The sequence below is a fragment of the Protopterus annectens genome, chromosome 3.part1 (assembly GCF_019279795.1).
Source record: "Protopterus annectens isolate FY-2018-M chromosome 3.part1, PAN1.0, whole genome shotgun sequence".
NCBI classification, from domain to species: Eukaryota; Metazoa; Chordata; order Ceratodontiformes; family Protopteridae; genus Protopterus; species Protopterus annectens.
Window position 1 is genome coordinate 206,308,456 of NC_056732.1, and position 21,753 is coordinate 206,330,208.

General features: G+C 45.5%; 1 protein-coding gene across 1 annotated transcript in view; it reads right to left on the reverse strand.

Annotated features, from left to right (window-relative positions):
* Positions 1 to 21,753, reverse strand: part of TOPBP1 (DNA topoisomerase II binding protein 1) — a 1,495,804-nt gene that overhangs the window by 333,222 nt on the left and 1,140,829 nt on the right. The window contains exon 20 of the mRNA XM_044066718.1: positions 7,583 to 7,723. Coding sequence (XP_043922653.1) covers positions 7,583 to 7,723 — 141 coding nt within the window. The remainder of the gene's footprint in view (positions 1 to 7,582; positions 7,724 to 21,753) is intronic.

Genomic DNA, 21,753 nt, shown 5'->3' on the forward strand with positions numbered 1-21,753 from the left:
TTAATTGTGAGAACCCATAGAGATTTATATGGCTAGTAGGGTGCTGGGATGAACAGGTTAACCAGTCAATGTTGACGTCACCAAGTATTATGGTTTCTTGGGGTAGTTGGTTTGAAAGTGAACTAAGTAATTCCTCAAGAATATGGGAATTCTTTCCAGGGGGAAGGTACAAACAAATTATATATATAGATTTGTTGTTGTTAATTAGCAGTTTGATGGATAAAATTTCGGCTTTGGAGTCTAGAGATGGAAGTTCATTATAGAGAGTAACTTGAAGATTAGATTTATAGATAATGGCTATTCCTCCGCCTTTCTTCTTTGTGCGGTCACATCTCAGTATATTAAAGCCAGGAGGGGTGATTTCTTGGTCTTTAGTAGAGGGTTTTAGCCAAGTTTCTGTGAGACATAGGATATCAAATGAGTGTAAGTCTAGGAGGGAATGGAGGTGGTGAGTTTTATTATTTAAGCTCCTAATGTTAAGGTGAGCTATTAGAAGGGAGTTGGCTGAATTAGTATAGGATGGAGGTATTGTAGTGGACATATTACTTGGACTTACATTAATGTTGGTATTAGGACCAGGATTGGGATGAATGTCACCATGTAGGAGGAGGTTCCTCTGTGAAAAAAGTTGGTATTTAAGGATCTTGGGGATGATATATGGGTACCTTTTGTTTAAGTAGTATGAAGTATGAGATGATCTGTGGTATCTTGGTAGTAGAAAGTTAGAGGAACAGGTTATGTTACTATGATTGAGGGTTTTCTGAGAAGAGGTAGGTAAAGTTTGTTGGAGGTGAAGGTTTTGTTCATATAGAGTAATCTTTTCAAGGAAGGTGAAGTAATAAGGTATAGATAGGAAGGTTATAGTAGAGGTGAAGAGTAAGATATGTGTGAACAAAGCTTTGAGTGTAGGAGGCATGGTAATTAGTGAATAAAGGGTGGATGTAGCTAGTGTGATAGTGTAAGTCAAAGTACCAGTTGTAGAGAGTTAATCTATGGAGAGAGGCTAAGAGGGAGGAAGGAGAATAGTGGAATAGAATTATTAAAGTGGAAGAGGATTGGTAGGGAGAGATAGGGGGAGTGTCTAGTGAGGTATAAGTGGAGGACCCCTGGGGGTGGGTGGGAATTGGGGGTAGGGAGGGGAGCGGAGCGGGGCACACACAAGTAAGGTGAGATCAGAGGGAGAGAGACAATCAGTAAGGTAGAAGACCAGGGCAGGAGACAGAGGAGCAGTAAATAAGGGTGAGATTATGCAGGGGTTAAGGGAGTAGTATAAGAGAGGAGAGAAAAACAAGTGAAACCAGTACAGGGAGAAAAAGATAGGGTGGACTAGTCAGGGAGAAGGTGGTAACGGGGAGTAGGGAGAGGACCGTGGAGCAGACAATATAGACAGGACTCTACAGGATAGTAGAAGGGGATATATAGTGAAGGGCAGACCTGCAGGCAGAAACAATAGAGAAATGAGGTAGGGAGAGAGACTAGGTTGTCTACACTTGCAAGAAATCTTTTACAGTTTGCATAGATTTAGCTTTATCTTCCATTTTCTTTAAAACTTCTTCTGCCTTATTACCAAACAGAAGTATCAAGCTGCAAGGGGGCAGCCAACAATTTAGCTTTAACATGATCAGGCAGATTATGCTCCTTGAGCCAGACATGCCTTCTCATCACAGATCCAGTACCTGCGGCCCTGCAAGAGGTCTCAAAGGAATCAAAACCACATTGCAAAGTATGCTTTCCAACCTGTTCTGCTGAATGCAATAATTCCTGTAATTCTTTATTTTCCACACAATCAGAAATCAACATCATTTTCTGTTTCAGTAAGCCCATAACATTTTGCTGATATTTAAGCATATGAACACTACTCAAGCCCAAACTCAAGCCCAAACACCCTAGCCCAAAAGTTCCTGGAATTCATAAACTCAAATGCCTTGGAACAACTAGTCACCATCCCCACAAGAGGAGAAAACATACTTGATCTCATCATCACGAACATGGGAGCACAATGTTCATCACCGGAAGTATACCCCTCACTGGTGAGATCAGATCACAAACTAATCTTGCTGGAGGTCCTCATCCCACCCCCACCTGAAATAAAAAAGACCACAGTAAAAAACTTCTCGAAAGCAGACTTCACACTTTTAAAGACTAGTGTGGTCTCCTTTAAGGCCCCCGAGCTGGCGGAAAACAGTACTCAAGCCGCTGAATCACTTACAAATGCCTTCTACTAGCACCTGCAGGACTGCATGGATAAGGCAATCCCAAGCAAAACAAAGACTCTTTGTACCAAGGGCAAGCGTCCAGTCTGGTGGACCCCAGCCATAAACAAACTCTACAACAAAAGGAGGAAGCTACTACAAGATAGAGCAAAATCCTTAAAAGGTAAGACACCTTTGATCACTATAAGTAAAAAGCTAAGAGCGCTCATAAAATCATCCAAAGCAAATTTTGAGAGAAAAATAGCTAAAGACTCAAAAGACAATCATAAGGCCTTCTTTAGCTATGTTAGAAACCTGGGAGGAAACTCCCAGATATGCTCAGAACTAGTTCAAAATGATGTGAAGATTACTGATCCTACAGACATTGCCAACATACTGGCTGACAGGTTCAGTGCAAACTTCTCTCTCCCCAAAGGAGAGATATCTATACCAAATGGTTGCAGCCCCCAAACATCTCAAGCCCAAGTGAGAACTGCTCTCTCCAAAGCAAAAAACACAGCATCCATGGGACCTGATGGTGTCCCAGGCTGTGTGCTCCACAAACTCAACGAGGAATTAAACCCACAGCTAGGACAGCTGTTTAATCATAGTCTCACCTCTGGATACGTCCAGGAGTGGCACACTGCGACTGTGGTCCCACTTCACAAAGGCGGTGCCTCCACAGACCCTGGAAATTACCGCCCATTAGCTTGACAAGCCTTATCTGCAAAGCTATGGAGAGGATCATAATGGACCTCATAAATAAAGACATAGGGAATTTGCAGACTTTGGATCCAACCCAGTTTGGCTTTGTCAAAGGCAGATCATGCCTTTTAAACTTGGTTGACTTTTGAAACAGTCACCAAAGCCATTGATGAGGGAAAGGCAGTCCATACAGCCTACCTCGATCTGGCGAAGGCCTTGACACAATACCCCACTCGGGTATCATTGAAAAACTCATCAGCTTAAATGGTAACCCATACATCACAAGATGGGTTGCAAACTGGCTGAGTGACAGAACCCACAGGGTCAGAGTTGCTGGCGCCATGTCAGACTCAAAGCCCGTCACAAGTGGTGTCCCACAGGGCTCAGTCCTGGGCCCACTCTTGTTTGGCATCTACTTTTCCAAGTACAAGCAAACACAGGAGGGTTATGGCTGACAAAGTTTGCAGATGACTGCAAACTGGGCCGTAGTCGAAAACACATCTGACACAGATATCCTTCAGAAGGGTCTCACAGATGCGGATGACTGGTGCCAGTGCCATGGCCTAAAGTTAAATGCCAAAAATGCATAGTCATACCCTTGGGAAAAACAAGGTTACCCTAGCTACCATATAGGTGGTAATCCTCTGAGCACAGAAGAAGTTATCAGGGACCTGGGGACCCAGGTTGACAGTAGCCTGTCATTCGACACCCATGTAGCTAAAGTAGTTAGGAAGACCTTCTACATTGCCCACCTTATCATGAAGGGATTCACATCTAGATCAAGGGAGGTCATAGTCTCCCTATACTCATCACTCATCAGACCAATGATTGAGTACAATGCCCCATTCGAATGTATCTGACCCGACACTTGCAGCAGCTGGAGAGGCCACAAAAGTTCCTCACCAAAAGGATAAAGGGTCTCAAAATCTGTCCTATGCTGCCCGACTGAAAGAACTCCAGCTCTATTCAGTCGCACCGCTTGCTCAGAGGTGACCTTTGCCTGACATACAAGGCCATGTCTAACCCAGATTTGATGAATATGCTTCACCTCAAAAAATCTAGATCCATCAGAGCCACAAGGGCGGGAGACTTAAACCTCAACACGGCTATTAATAGGACGTGCTGGAGGGATAGATTCATCACCCAAAGACTCCCTATGCTGTGGAACAAAATCCCGGTATATGTGAGGCAGAGCACCTCGCTGGCCTTGTTCAAGAGAAATCTTGACCAATGGATGGGAGATCGCAGATATACTCCAGGGATTACCTCAGTGTCACTGCTAGACAGAGGCACAGCAAAATAATGGGTATAGTTCCCCATACAAAAGGGGTGGCGTAAGCCACAAAGCTATGGGCTAGGCTTATAAATGCCCTCGGGCAGATAGCCTAGTATGAACCTATGAAACTGGCAGTTTAAGGCCCTAATTGCCAAGGTTGCAGACGTATAAACCTTCTTTCCCCATCTATCCAGTGCCCTAGAATCTCTATCAGAGGGGGTAGGATTTTTGGCTGTAGAGGCCTTTACACCCTCGGGACACTGTGAAATAGTCTCAGGATCCGCAGCAGGATTTTTGAATAAAATTTGTGGTAGCCAGGAACCCTGCAATATCTGTCTGGCTTACTAGGAGCCGGAGGTAGGGAATTAGGAGCCATGTTTGATTCCAAAAACACATCATCAACAATGTCTAATACAGGAGGTATTGCCAAAGGCCTATGCTGAGGAAGAAGGAGGAAATCCCCAAGCCTGTTTTTTTTTTTTATTCAGAGAAGTCCCGACTCTCCCAGTGAAAATGTTCCCTTAAAGTATGCAAAGTTTCTCCAAAAGAGTAATCCTCAGGAGGAGATGCAGATGGGATGGATTCTTCTGCATCTGAATCCTCATAGGGTGGGATAGAAAATTCCGGATCAGAAGAGGAATCGGAAGAAATGGAAACCTGATCTGAAGATTCATAATCAGTGCCTTGCCTAGGCGTCTTTAGCAGGGGGGGGGTTGGGAACCCCTGATCAAGAGAATTAAGTCCTCAGCCATTTTGATCGTCTGTTTTCTAGGCATCGGGGCCTGAGCACGTGGCTCATGCGTTGTTTTTTTAGACATAGAAGATGTTTTTGATCTTGATTTTGAGGCTGGCATCGGTTTAATATAAAAATGTTGAGGCCTGAAAACACCATCAGAAGCCGGTGCCTGCACAGCGGCTCCGGACCCATCCAAGGGAGAGACATCTGTGGGTTCAATACTCTGAGAATCTCGCAGCATACTGGACTCCGAATGGGTCTCAGTAGAAGCCTGTGACTCAGAAGTAGCAGGTATCAGGGGCTGCGAAACAGCCTCACTGAGTATCTGCGAACCGGTGACTGGCTTAGGAGAAGCTTTGTCATCGGTTTTGGACCTCGACGGTCTGTCTCTGTCTTTTTCTTTGCACTTTTTGTGAACTCCGGTAGTCGGATTACTAACCAGTGACATTTCAGGATAATTAAATCTTGATCCAAAATATTTATAAGCAAAAATATACCGACGCTCAATAGTTGGTTGGTTAAATATAGCACAAAACCGACAGCAAGGCACGTTATGATCTGGGCCTAGGCAAGGAATACAGTACGAATGAAAATCCTTATGAGGTATTTGCTTCCCACAAGTAACGCAATTATTAACTTTTACTGACATCGGTAAGGAGCAAGAAAAAGTTTCCCCAACGGGGTACTTAGCTTTAGTTTGAAGACTTCGGTTCTGAAACTCGAATGTGAAAATTTCAGGAGTCGGCCGACCGGCACTTGCGAACTGCTTCTGCTTCAGGCACCGCGCGGCAAGAAAGACTGAATAAAATGGCATTGACTGCATGTTTTATACCCCTGATGACCTGATGTCATGGAAGAGGAGACAGCAACCAACACAGGACCCAAGACTTTGTTATTCAGGCCGACTGAGGGCAACCTGCCAGCAGATTACCCAAATGTAATGACTGCAACAGTGAAACATGAAGAACATCTACCTAAGACATACATGTGTATGTAAATAAGCTTGAGTTTTTTTTAGTAATTCACACTACCTAACTATTGCAAGAGTGTGGAATAGGGTGGGTTAATTCTGGTCTAACAGTCATGTGATGCAGTTTTTAATGATTTATAAGGAACTACTTTATTAAATGAATTGTATCTGAAGAAGTCTGGAAACATTTAACAGACGAAAAGCGCTTTATACTTCGACTGTTTGTTTTATTTGCTTTTGGAGTGCTTCATTAAACAGAGTGTATTTCAAGAGTCCAGTGTGTTGCCTGTTCCATTACTTCTGTGGTTCCCAGAATGGCTTAATGAAGTCATTTCGGAGCACGGAGATTTAGAAAGAAAGTACAAAAATAGTCCGATGACAAATATTTCGGGTGCTGAACAAGGCCCAAAACCGACAGCGAGGGATGTCGTGGTCTGGACCTAAACAGGTGACACAGTAAGAATGAAAATCTCTATGAGGTATTTGCTTTCCACAGGCAAGACAATTATTAATTTTTTCTGACATCGGTTAAAGCAAGAAAAAAGGATCCCCAACGGGGTACTTATCTTTTTGAAGACTTCAGGTCTGAAACTCGAAAATGAAAATTTCAGGAGTTGGCCGACTGGCGCTTGCGAACAGCTTCTGCTTTGGGCACCGCACGGCAAGGAAGACTGATGTAATGGCATCGGCTGGATGTTTTACACCCCTGACGACCTGACATCCTGGAAGAAGCGACAGCATCCGACGCATAAATCCCAAGACTGATATTCAGGCCGGCTGAGGGCTACCTGCAGGCAGATAACCCAAATGTGATGACTGCAACAGTGAAACACGAAGAACATATGATATAAATAGTGACAGCAGCAGGAAGGAAATGGAAATAGTGTCAACTAACACCACCTTTAACAAAGGTGCAGGGGTCTACTATGAAGGCCACAGACGGACTGGCTCTTTTGAATGTGTGTAATGAAATAACTGTTTTGGTTGAAATGACTGGATAGGGAACAATCTTGCAAATAAGCACCTGCTGCAGGAATTCCACAGAAGTGAGACTTCATGAAGAATAGAATGCAAACACAGACGACGCTGGCATTTTGTGAACTACTTAGCTCTTCTCTACTAATCATGCCAAACCTTGCCCTAGAGGGTGCCACCCCTGCTACTTAAAAAAGATTCAGTACATTTCTTTGTATGTTTCAAAAGAAAGACAAATGGCTTTGTTGGGTAATCCATTTCAAGTATGCCAGTATGGAACACATTTATCTTTCATGAACAATGTCCAATAGTTCCTCCTGAACGCATATTATCCTTTCAGGAAAAAAAATACTCTACATCTCACCCAAAGGATATAGTAAGACACACTCCATTTGGGTACAATTTTTAATATCATCTTTCCCTCCCAGACATCGATCCCTCACTGTGATGTAGTAAACAGTTCTATCATAATAATGTACAAAACTCTTTTTTGTAAACAGTTCTATCATAATAATGTACAAAACTCTTTTTGTATTCTAAGGGATGACGCCTTTCACAAAATTCTTCTACAAACGTTAAGGTGTTGCCATAAACAGTACAAGTGGTACCAGGGACAGATATATGATCACAGTCTTCAATTTCCAGAGAGTGCATACTACAGCTCTGAACATTATGTATGATCAGGCATTTCTGTATCAGCAACAGGCATATTGTATCTAATGTATTACCTCAGAATCATCTCCATCCTCTCTCTTTTTCTGCAAGGTCTTCCTCCATCTCATAGCTGCCACTGCTAACCTCCTTTGATGTATGTTAATTCCAGGCAAAGCGTCAAGTATGCTGGCAGTTCCCCACTCATAGCCTTCCTCCTACAACAAAGTAGGATAAACAATTACAGCAGTAGATGAAGGGTATATACAAAAGTGTCTGTCATAAAATAGTGAATGCTCAAAACAGAAAGTTAAAAAGACCGACTTTTTTTTTTTTAGATCAAATCATAAAACAATAATAATTAAAAAACAGCATTTTTATGCAAGGGGACCCCCTGCTAATTTTATATAACTTTGAGATCATGCAACAGTGGGGAAACGGCAGATTCATAGACCCGGCTATATTGTGAATCTCACAGAGATCTGCCGGTAGCCAGCAATACAAAGGAAAAAGGGCATTCACACTTACAAATTACAACCATACAAGCATATTGAGAAAGTTCATAAAAGTAATTTCTTCAATTTGTGAATGATAACCCGGCCTTAATTTAGCTGCTTATCCACCTATGCAAAACAGAAAAAAAAAACAGAGTGCCTTTATGAGAACAGTACATCAACAAACCACAGTTTTCTTTTCATTTGCTACCTACTATGTACAGCAGACATAAAAATGACAGTTTCCAGGTGGAGTACAAGTGTGAAGCACTACATTATAAGACAGTCAGGCACAGAATATCAGCATAATACAGAGGTATGCAAAATCTGTGCAACTCCTTTTACTAAAATCAGATAAGGCTAAGATGAAGTCAAAAATATAATCTGATGTCACAAAACAAGTAGGGCACAGTTTTCAATTTTGTATGAACAAATTCATAAGGATGACCGTAAAAACTGCAATTAAACCTTGCTTTGCTAAGTTTTATTTCTAACCTTTATTTTTATACTCACAGTGACAAATTAAGTATGCTCTTAGGCTCGGCTGGTTTTTTTCTTCAAATCATACCCCCTCCACAGACAATTTTTTTCAATTTTTTTGTGTATATATATATATATATATATATATATATATATATATCAAATGCTCATGTTCTTTTGGATTTACCTTAATGATCCAAAACTACTGTCGGAGGTGATTAGGGCCCAGTTTTCGAAAGTCTTCATCCTATCTTGTTCGGGGTTGGGGGTGGAGGAGGTCGGGGGGCAGGGAGTGTGGTGAGGCACTGCTGATCTCTGCGAAGGCTCTGTGGCCTAGAACTCCCTGGCTTGGGTGTCTTGCTCTGTGCAATTGCTATTGCTGCCTGTGAGGCCATTTCCTTCGGGTTTTCCTCTGACTGGGTTTTGATTGGGTGGGAAAGGACCAAAGCTTAGTAGGAAACTTCCTAGTGAACCAAGGAGATTGCACTTGGAGGAAGTCCTTGACCATTTGCATGGATTTTGCTTTATCCTCCATCTTTTTTTAACATAGCCTGAGCCTTTGGTCCGAAAAGGAAGTCCTTATCCAGGGGTGCATCTAGCAGCCCAGATTTGACATACTCCGGTAGTGTCTGCTCCCTAAGCCAAGCATGCCTTTTGATGACCGAGCCCGAGACAGCTGCATGGGAAGATGCCTTTAGGGCATCATATCTGAAGTGCAAGGAGTGCCTAGCTACCTGGGAACTGGAATGACAGAGATCCAGCAATTTCATGGAGATGTTCTTATCCTTCAGGGAAGAAATCTTTTGCTTCATTTTTTCCAAAATACTCTGTTGGTGTTTTATCAAATGAAATTGACAATTTGAGGGGCCCTCGTGTCCAGAGTAGATGCGTAAAACCTTCTTCCCAAATCTGTCAAGGGCCCTGCTTCCTTTATCTGTAGGTAGTAGTGGTGTTTTTTGAAGTACTGGCCCTAACTCCTTTTGGGCCTAGGGTGAAAAACTCTAGGTCAGCACAGGGGTTCTTAAAAAGGAATTTATGCAAGTCCAGTACCCTGTAAAACCGGTATGGTTTACAAAGGGCTGGGGGAAGAGAGTCTGGATTGAGACATGATTCCATAAAGACATCTTATACCACTTCCAAAAATAGAGGGATAGCCAAGGGTTTATGTTGAGGGAGATCAAGGAACTCCATCCTCTTTTTTGCTTGGGGGTACTCCTGTGCCTACCACTGGAAAAACCTTCTCATAGCATGCAGTGTCTCCCCAGTGGTACTATCCTCAGGGGGTGAAGCAGAAGGCAACACCTCTTCTGAATCATAATCCTCAAAGGAGGTAAGGAAGGGTTCTTCTTCAAGGACAGAGTCCTCGTGATCAGAATTTTCATCTAAATCAGGGGTTTCTGAAAAAGTCTCCAGTGTAGGGTCTCTCTTCTTTTTACCGGGGGGGAAGATTCAAGAGAGGGGGGTTTCCTGCCTCTGACTAAAGAAATAAGGTCCTCGGCCAACCTGATCAAATCCAGGACTGCAACATGTAGGTCATGGTCAACTATTATAACTTGTTTTACAAAAATTTAGTCTAACCATGAAAAATCAGAATAACGACTGTTTAAAATTATCATGAGTTAGGTTAGTCAGCCATTCTCAATCACAGAAAGACCCCATACCCAGCAATTATAGATCCATTGCTGACTCTGTACACTTCAGATATCAGATGATAAAATTAAATCATGGACACAATGTATTTCAAGTTTGCTTCACACTAAACACAGTACTCCAACTAATTTCACACAAGTGCAAACTACTCCAGCAAAACCAGACTGTTTAAACTGAGCCAAAAAAAGTTAAGTACTGTCATGAAAAGAGATACTGCCAGCCCAGCTAGCTGGAATATTGTAAATAATTATATGTCATTTGTGAATATTAATATGATTTATATAGAAGTGTGACAGAAGGAGATGCTGCCAACCCACCTATCTGGAATTTTATAAATGGCTATGTGTCACTTGTGAATGGCAACATGATTCATATGCTTGCGTTGCAAATGTATTGGAGCTGTATGTAATACAAGATGGTTTTGTGCATACTTGTGTGCTGAAGTCGAAGAGATATTTTGTAAAGTACTGAGCAGAAATGTATATGCACTAGTATGGCTGTTTACATGTACATATTTTAACAGGGGAGACAAACAGAGGAGGTTAATTTCAGGAGAATAGCTGAAAACTTAAATTACTTTATAACCACATAATAAAAAGATGTTATCTTTCAGTTTCAGTCAACAGGAGACAGAATGTCTGTATTAGAAAGTTTTTTTGTATTGCCTTTAAATGTAGAGGAATGTAAATTATTTTACTACTGCCACCATTTGCAAAAATATCTGAGGTCTATGTGTTTTCACAGGTAAATGCTAAATGCTACAGCTGCATCAATGGTTGTGAGCCTGGGAACTGAAGTCAGAATGACAAGAAATGATGCCATTCTGCAAGTATCCCAGCAGCAATATTTGGGATATTAATTTAAGCACTCTCTGAGAGAGAGGCTGCAATGTTGTTTTAAATATTTCCTGTGATTTTGAACTCTAATGTAAATGTGATTTACTGTGGATTTTCTTGTTCTTTTATTATTTATTATTAAATATATTTAAACCTATCATTGTGTCGATATTGGTGAGACATATTTAAGTTCTGAGAGTACTTGCATATTTTTGGTGATACTGTGGGCCACTCCTAATAGTCTTGCTCTTAGTCTAACTACCATTTGGATTAATAGTAACATTACACAGTAAGATTGGACACCCTTTGTTAAGGGCCATAAACTAGCTGATAAAGAGTTGTCTGGTGGCAGTAATAACTACCTTATAGTCTGGACAAAAGGGGGCATAGCTAGTAAACCTGTGCCAGCCTTTCCAAGGTGTGTGTGTGTGTGTGTCAGCTACTTGGGCAGGAGCACAAAGCACTGGTTGGACAGAGGTGCTGGAGGGTCTTGGTTTGACCACTCAGCTGAGATCTCAACTCTATAGCATGCCAGTGAGGAGTCTTATTGGGGATCTGGAGAAAGCGGGAGAAACCAGCCCCAGACTGACTGTGGTCTCTGTGTGCTCTTAAGGAAAATTGCACTTTACTGTGTGTGTACTTTCATCCTCCCAGTGCTCCTGGACTACTGGGCCAGTGGTGGGGCATCACAGTTACTTCCACCCATTGAGAGCCCCCACCCTCACACACACTTTTAGCCACTTTGTTGTGTACATCTCAAAATTATACCTCTCAACCTTTAAGTGCAAGACTCTGGGACAAAGCAAAAACATAACTAGGGAAAAAGGCCCCAAATGAGACAGATTTCTCTTACGTACTTAAAAAGCTGCTAGAACAGTCTTTCATTAGCATGCATTACTTGAAGGATAATGAAGTCTGGAACCCAAATGTCTATCATTATTTAGTGACTGCAGTCCTTAATTTGCCAGAAACCGCAAACATTATGAATAGTAGACCAAAAATATGATGCAAAATCAGGGACAGTTGAGAACTTTGCAACTCAAACTTTGTTTCACGTGAACAGCAGCCATAAATATTCCAACTTATTTTATTTTTATGTACGCATCTATTTAATTAATTCCTTAAGGACCAGGTTAGTCCCGCTAGCATACCTCTCAACCTGGAATCATCAAAAATCTGAACAAGGCCCATGAAAAACAGGTACAAATCTGTATGCTGATTAACTTTTAGTTATGTACTTACCATAACTTTAGATGTTTGGGATCCATCTCGCCTACATTCTGTACTGATGGGCTCGGAGCCGATCCCTCGGCTCCGACTCGGCACGCTATGCTATAGAGCGAGGCCTCTTATTGGCTGAGCTATTTCTTATCCCAGGATGCACCACCACTAATCCCCCAGATCTTGTTTGTCCGCATTCATGCACACATGCACAACTTGTTTATATAACATTGTTAGATGTTTCAAGATGAAACAACAGGATTCGGGCCTTCTGATATCCTCTGATCTCCAAGGAAGGGGGAAGGAGGGTGGGTTATTAGGAATGTAGGCGAGATGGATCCTAAACATCTAAAGTTATGGTAAGTACATAACTAAAAGATGTTATGTGATCCTATCTCGCCTACATTCTGTACTGATGGGACAGCGTCCCTAGCACCTAAATCCTGGGTGGCTCATTGGAAAACACTCCTGAGCACTGTGGAACCAAATGAAGCTCGTCCTCTAGATGCCACATCCAATTTGTAGTGGGAAATGAAAGTGTGCGGGGAAGACCATGTACCTGCAGCACAAATGTCACTAATGGCAAGCTTAGAATGAAATGCTATTGAAGTAGCCATAGCCCTTGTAGAATGAGCTTTGACAGAGGTGGTAAGCTCTTTGTTAGAATAGAAATAAGCTTGGGTAATACAGTCCCTGATCCATTTGGCAATAGTGACCTTTGTGACAGCTTTGCCCAATTTATTGTCTGCAAAGGATACAAACAACTGATCTGTTTTCCTTGTTTGTTTGGTCCTGTCTAAATAAAAACGCAACTGCCTGTGGACATCTAGTTTGTGGAATATGAATTCCGCTTTGTTAGAATTTTTTGGAAAAAAGACTGGAAATTCTAACGATTGTTGTAAGCAGAAACTGGAACAAACTTTAGGGACAAAGGAAGGATTTGGCCTGAGAGATACTCTGTCTTTGTGAAAAACCAAGTACGGGGGTTTTACTGACAAAGCTTGAAGCTCTGAAACTCTTCTGGCAGAAGTAATCGCCACCAGAAAAGCAGTCTTCCATGATAGAAACTTTAGATCACATGTAGCCGCCGGTTCAAAGGGGGAGGAAGTTATGGCGCGTAACACCACATCGAGATCCCATGGAGGTGCAGGATGAGAAATCGGAGGTCTTAACAGAGCAGCACCTTTCAAGAAGGTCTTACACAATCTGTTGCTCATTAAAGGTGGGTTTATGGATTCGTGAAAATTGGAAATCGCTGCCAATTGGACCTTGATGGTAGAGACTGAAGAGCCTTGATTGAAAAGAGAAGTTAAAAATTTTAGTACTTCTGCCACGGGAATAGAGATGGGGTCCAGGCCCCAGAGTTGAGCCCAAATAGCAAATCTTTTCCATTTGCTAGAATACAGTTTCTTTGTAGCAGACTTATGGGCCGAAGATAATATGTGTGCAACCTCTGGATCCAATGTATGACTCCTGACTATAGTCGGAAGAGGAGGAGCCAAGCCATCAATTTTAAGGTGTGCAGGGACTGGTGGAATAGTCCCGACTGATGAACCAAAAGGTCTGGGATCTGATCCAGGAACCATGGACCTTCCAGAGCACATTTCCGAAGGTAGGGAAACCATACTTGACGAGGCCAGTAAGGAGCAACTAAGATCATTTTGCTCCCCAAGAGAGATGCCTTTTGGATCACCCTGGGAAGGAGAGGAACTGGAGGGAAGGCATAAAGCAAGCCGGTGGGCCAAGGACAGACTAGTGCGTCCATGGGGCTCTTCCCCGGAGCCGGGGTTAGAGAGAAGAATTCTTTGCACTTCGCATTTAGTGGAGTCGCGAAGAGGTCGCAACACGGAACTCCCCATTTGCTGAAAATCTGACTTGCAACTGTCATGTTCAGAGACCATTCGTGAGGAGAGAGGATGGTTCTGCTCAGTCTGTCGGCTATCACATTGGACTTGCCCGGGATATGAGTAGCCACTAGAAAGCGTTTGGTCGAGACTGCCCATTCCCAAACTCTCATGGCTTCTCTGCAAAGAGGATAGGATCTGGTCCCTCCCTGTTTGTTCAGATACCAGACAACTGACATGTTGTCTGAGTGAACGGCAATTACGCCCTGAGGGAGATAATCGTGAAGGGCTTGAAGGGACAGAAGTACTGCCCTCATTTCTAGGATGTTGATATGAAGTAGGGTCTCTTCCGGGTGCCATTTGCCTTGGACTGACCTGTCCAGGGAATGCCCCCCCCCCCAATCTGGGAGGCGTCCGTGGTCAAAGTGGCCGCAGGAGGAGGTGGAACAAAGGGTCGTCCCTGATCCAAATTGGAGGGCACTAGCCACCAGCGAAGGTCCTGTTTGCATGTTTCCGTGATCCATATGAGGTGACTGAGAGGGAGTTCCTGAAAGGACCACTGAGCTGAAAGAAGCCACTGGAGAATTCTCATGTGCAACCTTGCCAAGGGGACTAGAAGAACCGTGGCGGACATGGACCCCAATAGCTGCAGGACCATTCTGGCTGGGGCTTTGGACCTGGGAAGTAAGGCTCGAACTTGAGTCTGTATGGTTTGTATTCTGTCTGTAGGTAGATAGACCCGCATTCGGTTTGAGTCTATCTCTACCCCTATGAATCTTATTCGTTGAGATGGCAGCAACACAGACTTTGGCCAATTGAAGGTGATTCCAAGGGAACTGCCCAGTGATATAGTGGCTTGTAGGCTCCGCAGTAGTAGATGCTTGGAGGTGGCAGTTAGGAGCCAGTCGTCTAGATACGGAAACACCTGGAATCCTAGACTTCTCAGGTGAGCAGTCACGACTGCCAAGCACTTGGTGAACTCCCTGGGGGCTGTGGTGAGACCAAAGGGCAGCGCGCGGAACTGAAAATGACTGCCTCCTAGGCTGAAGCGCATATGTCTCCTGGACGCTTGATGTACCATGATATGGTAATAAGCGTCCTTGAGATCTATGGAGCACATCCAAACACCTCTCTCCAGCAATGGGAGAATGGTTTGTAGGGTGACCATTCGGAACTTGGACTTTCTGACTGAATGGTTTAGAATTTAGAATGCTGAGGTCCAAAATGGGCCTCAAGTCCCCGGTCTTTTTTGGCACCAAAAAGAATCTTGAGTAAGTCCCTAATCCGATCTGGTCTGCGGGGACCGGTTGGATGACTCCTTTTTGCAGCAGCTTTGAAACTTCTGAGGCTGCAGTATCCCGTTGACTGGGTGGCAGGTCCGGGATTTTTTTGGACTGAGGTGGGGAATGAGAGAAAGGGATGGTGTAACCTCCGGCGATAATTCGAAGCACCCATCAGTCCTGGGTGATACCTTCCCAGGCTTTTAGGTGCTTCGAGAAATGACCCCCGACTGGCTCCGGAGCTGCACAGTCGGGCAATCCCTCAGGGACTGTGAAAGGCTGAAGAGCCACGAAAGGACTCGCGGTCTCCAGTGTTGCGAGGGCCTCTGCCGCCTCTGGGACGGCGCCTTCCGGAAGAATTTCCCCCTCCCCTGCCTCTGGAAGGGGGATCCTCCTGCTGAGAGGGGTAAGGCTTCTGAGATCTATGGAACCACATTTTCCCTCCTCTTTTAGCCTTGGGATAAGGCCGAAAGGGAGTGGAAAATCGTGCCCTTACAGTCAGAGTCTTACGCTCCTGTTCACAGCGGGTCAGTGTGTCCTTTACCTTGGGTCCAAACAGGAGGACCCATCAAAGGCGTCGGCAAAGGAAGACTTAAAGGCCTCCGCGAAATGACACAGGCAGAGCCAGGCTTGTCTCCGTACAGCAATGCCTGTACCCGCCGCTCTCCTCGCCCCTTCGGCCGCATAAGAAATGAGCCTCATGGACGAGTTTGAAATGGACGACAATGTAGCCAGCTGAGAGCCAACCATCTGGGCCAGCTCCTCAGGCAGGTTACCCAAGAGGGTATCGGATAGTTCTTTAATCAGATCCCTCTGAAATCTAGTAAAGTGCGTAAGGTAGTTCAAGGACCTTAATATAAAGGCCGCTGAACTTAGGGTGCGCTTTCCGTACCGATCCATGCCCCTAGACTCCTTATTAGGAGGATGGATGGACGTCGAAGCCTCTGCTACATCTTGCTGGGTAGCAGATGCCACCACCAAAGCATCTACAGCCACACCTTTAGTTAGAAATTAGAAGTTATGTACCTACCATAACGTTCCATGTTAGTTGTCTTCTCTCGCCTTCTTTCTTGCTGGATGGGTTCGGAGCCGATCCTCGGCTCCGACTCGGCACTTGCTTTAGCTCGAGAACTCCTTTTACCAGCTCGAGGCAACCCTATATCCCATGATGCAAGGTGGAACTACCTCAGATCTCGTTTGGCAGCTAACTAACCTTGCTAAAGACTATCCTAACAGAATTAGGAACAATGGTTCCTAAAAGAAATCCTCCTAACAACGTACCAGAGGAAACAATCTAATAGGAACTCTCCAAGATCTGTCCAGGCCAGGGGGAAGGAGGGAGGGACGCAAGAAAGAAGGCAAGAGAAGACAACTAACATGGAACGTTATGGTAGGTACATAACTTCTAAATGTTAAGTTGTCAATCTCGCCTTCATTCTTGCTGGATGGGACAGCGTCCCTAGCACCTGTATCCCGGGTGGCTCAATGGAACAGACTCTTGAGAACTGTGGAACCAAAACTGGCCCCATCTCTGGAGGCCAAGTCCAACTTGTAATGAGAGACAAAGGTATGGGGTGTAGCCCAAGTAGCTGCTGCACAAATGGTATCAATGGGTAGTCTATCCTGAAAAGCTGCAGAAGTGGACAGACTCCTGGTAGAGTGTGCTTTAGGCTTAGAAGATAGCTGTTTGCCCCTGAGAGAGTACACATAGGAAATAGTGGAAGTCAACCATCTGGATAAGGTCACTTTAGATACTGGAAGACCTATTCTGTTTTCTGCATAGGAGACAAATAATTGGTCCGATTTTCTGAATTGTTTAGTTCTATGCAAATAGTACCTGAGCTGACGATGGACATCCAAAAAATGCAGTTTCTGTTCAGCTCTGTCAGAATAGTTTGGGAAAAAGACTGGAAGGTCTATAGATTGGTTAATGTTGGTTTGAGATACGACTTTGGGGAGAAAGGAAGGGTTAGTTCTTAATGATACCCTGTCCTTATGAAAAACCAAATAAGGGAACGAATGCAGAGAGCTTGAATTTCGGAAACCCTTCTTGCAGAAGTGACAGCCAGTAAAAATATAGTTTTCCAGGTCAATAACTTCAAAGAAAATGAAGCAGACGGTTCGAAGGGAGGAAGTATCAAGGATGCCAACATTAAGTTTAGATCCCATTGCGGAGGAGGATGCTTTATAGGTGGTTTTAGGAGGAAAACTCCTCTCAGAAAGGCCTTGCACAACCTATGAGACATAATGTTATTGTCATGCAGGCCAACATGATACTTAGAAATAGCAGCCAGTTGTACTTTGACTGTAGATGACGAGGATCCTGAATGAAAAACCTCCGCCAGGAAATCTAAAACCGAATGTACAGGAGCAGTAAAGGGGTCAATATTTCTGGAATTCTCCCAAATAGAAAAACGTCGCCACTTGCTAGCATAAACAGTCCTAGTGGACGACTTTAAGGAAGAGACTAAAATGTCTCTGACTGAGTCCGAAATCATCGGTAGCCTGGCTAGGGTAGGAAGTGGAGCAACCAAGCAGTGAGGTTGAGAGAATGAATGGCCCGGTGCTGCTGACCCGATTGATGGATCAAGAGATCCGGAACTGGGTCCAGATGCCAGGGCTGCACCAGAAGGTGACGATGCAGGGACGGAAACCAAATTTGTCGAGGCCAATATGGGGCAATGAGGATCAACTTGGCTCTCAAAACAGTGGCTTTCTGAATGACTTGTGGAATCAAGGGAAAAGGAGGAAAAGCGTACAGAAGTCCCCGGGGCCAATCCTGGGTTAGAGAGTCTCTCAGAGGTTGGCCTGGAAGGGGAAAGAGAGTGAAGAAATCGGGGCACTTGTTTTGAGGAGTAGCAAAAAGATCGCAACAAGGAGTGCCCCACTTCAGAAAAATCTGATCCACTACAGATTGATTGAGAGACCACTCGTGAGGCATCAGAATGGATCTGCTCAGCCTGTCCGCTAATAGGTTGGACCTGCCGGGGATGTGCGTTGCTATCAGGAACCGCTGAGAAGAGATCGCCCACTGCCAAAGTCTGAGAGCTTCTCGACATAACGGATAGGACCTGGTCCCGCCCTGATTGTTGATGTACCAGACTACGGACATGTTGTCCGTCTGTACTGCAATAGTCCCCGTGGGAAGAAAGTCGTTGAGGGCTTGCAACGTTAAAAGCACTGCTCTCATCTCCAGGACATTTATGTGCAGATGGTATTCTATGGGTTGCCACGTCCTGTGGACCATCCTGCCCTGATAAAGCCCCCCCCACCCGATCAGAGAGGCATCCGTAGTGACTGTGGCAACTGGAGGAGGGGGAATAAAGGGTCGGCCCTGATGAAGAAGAGGGGAAGATATCCACCAGTTCAGATGAGCTCGGCACGACTGTGTTACCAAGATTTCGTGCCTCATCGGGAGACTGTGGTACGACCACTGCGTGAATAGCATCCACTGCAGAAGACGCATGTGGAAGCGAGCCAGAGGTAGAAGAACAATGGCCACAGCCATAAGACCTAGAACCTTCAGTATAAATCTGGCTTTGATCTTGTTGCTTTGCAAAAGAAGCTGAACAAATTTTTGGATGTCCAGAATTCTTTGATCTGTTAGTCTGGCTAACATTTTGACAGTGTTTAATTCTGCGCCTATAAAGGTGATAGATTGGCAAGGCAGCAGAGAAGATTTTTCGAAGTTTACTGAAATTCCCAAACTCCTGCAAAGCTGTAGAGTGTAGTCTCTGGACTGAAGAAGCTGACACTTGGTGGTGGCGGAGAGGAGCCAGTCGTCCAAATAGGGAAACACCTGGAATCCTCGACGTCTCAAATGAGCTGTGACCACTGCCATGCATTTGGTAAACACTCTGGGGGCTGAAGTGAGGCCAAAGGGCAGGGCTCTGAATTGGTAATGACTGGTCCCTAGCGAAAGCGGAGAAACCTTCTGGAGCGTCTGTGAATCTTTATGTGATAGTACGCATCCTGAAGGTCTATAGAGCACATCCAGTTGTCCTTGCCCAGAAAGGGCAGAATGGACTGAAGCGTGACCATCCGAAATCTTGCCTTCTTGACAAATCTGTTCAGATTGCTCAGGTCTAATATTGGTCTCCAATCTCCCGTCCTTTTGGGGACCAAAAAGAATCTGGAGTAGACGCGGATCCTACCTGGTCTGCTGGCACAGTCTGGACGGCTCTTTTTCTAGGAGCTTTGAAACCTCCTGTTCTGCCAAATCCCTTTGACCGGGTGAGATGTCTGGAAGGGATTGTAGAGGCACGGGAAACCTTTCAAGGGGATTTTGTAACCCTCGGATATAATCGACTGTACCCACATCTCTTGAGATAGGGATTGCCAGGCTACTGGGTACAGCGAAATCCTTCCCCCGACTGCCTCCAAGGGTGGACAGTCGGGCAACACCTCAGGGATGCTGAAAGGGCTTCTCAGGAAGAGACTCCCTGTTGCCCTGGTTCTGAGGACCCCCTGCCTCTAGGGCGTCTATTATTGTTACCCCCTCTGCCTCTGGGGGTAAACTGACCACGTGTGTCCGGTGTAGCTCCTTGGGCTTTACGGAACCACATCCCCCCCCCTTCTGACCCTTGGGGTATGGTCTAGAAGGAGTGGAAAACTGGACTCCAACGGCAGAAAGAGTTTTACCGTCCTGCTCACACCTGGTCAAGGTATCCTTCATCTGAGGTCCGAACAAAGCTGAACCATCAAAGGGGGTATTAGTGAAGGACGCCTTAAAGGGGTCCGCAAAATTACAAAGCTGCATCCAGGCTTGGCGTCTAAGAGCAACTCCTGTGCCTGCGGCCCTGCTCGCTCCATCGGCCGCATAGGATATGAGCCGCATGGAGGAGTTAGATATAGAATTCAGGATTGCAAGCTGCGAGGCAATCTTTTCCTGAGCCCCAGCAGCAGAAGGATCCTGGACTACTTCACCCAGTTCCTTGAGAACATCTCGTTGAAGCCTGGTGAAGTGACAAAGATAATTCAGCGAACGCATAGCAAAGGTCGCTGAAGAAAACATCCGCTTTCCATACCTGTCCATGGTCCTAGAATCCTTGTTAGGAGGATATACAGGTACTGAAAGATCCGCCAGTTCCTTCTTAGTGGCCGCCGCCACCACCATAGCATCCACAGAGACACCCTTGGAAAGGAACTGTTTGTCCGAAGGGGCCGTGATGAATTTGGATGGTCTCCTGGGGACAGGTTCCACAGAATCTGGAGCCACCCACGCCTTCCGAGCCACTACCTGCATCAGTGGGTCGAAAGGCGGAGACACCCAGGAGGTGGAGGGTCGGGATCCGAAAGCCTCCAGGTATACCGACTCATCCTCGGAGGGGTCAATGGAGGGCCAATTCCCCCTCTGTTTGAGGAGCTCAAGGATGTCTGAAAAAGAGACATCCTCAGAGGGGGACCGTGGGGAACCCTCCGACTCATCTAAGTCGGTATCAGATGTAGTAGACTCAGGGGAGTCTGTGTGTTTCCTCTTACACGTCCTCTTCCGAGGGGATTCCCCTGCAGGATCAGGAGAAACCTCGGAAGAGGAGGAAATTCCCAGTGGGGAAACCTGGGGCGATGGATCCCTGGGCCTGTGAGGAAGAGGTTGGCAAGAGGCATCTGCAGGCACTGAAGAGGGAGGAGCTAGAGGGATGGACCGTTGACCAAGCTCAGAGGCCAGGACACTCATCACCTCAAAGGCTCCTCTCCCCAGGAGGCCGGAACACACCCGCTCCGAAGAAACAGGAATGGCCGGCTCCAAAGACAGAGAAGGCTCCGAGGCCGATGTCGGCACCGAGCTTACCAAAGCCGAAGCCCCGAGAGGGAGAGCGGGGTCGGACAAGGGTCCGATGCCACTAGCCCCCTCGGAGCCGACAGTGGAAACCCGACGACCGGATCCCTCCAAGGAAGGTCTCAAGGAGGAGATCGGAGCTGAGGACGACGGAGCCGAAGGATGTATCGGCTCCGGCATCGAAACAGTCGCTGTCCCAAGAAGCTCCGGCTCCGAACTGCGGTGTGGAGTCGGAGGAGGAAGTTCAAGGATTGGGGCTATAGCCGAAGTCTGTTGAGACGGGCTATGGAGCATTTGGGCCAGTGCCTGAGACTTCAACAGCCTGCTTACCACCCTCTCTAAATCGTGGTCAGACAGTCTGGAAGATCTCGAAGATCGGCTCCGATGGCTCCGCTCCGACAACAGAGGAGACCCCGGAGCCGAGTGGATACTCAGTATAGAAGGGGACCGGGATCTCTTACGGGTCGAAGCCATCGGAGCCGAAGTCCCTTGAACCCCAGATGGAGCCGAGGATATCTCGGCTCCGATACTGGATAAAGCGTCGGCTCCAGCCGGAGCCGACAAGGCCACAGTAGTCACGGTATTGGAGCCGGCCGGCGCCGAACCCACTACTTGAAAAGAAGATGTATCGGCTCCAGCCGGAGCCGATGTCGGCTCCGACGGA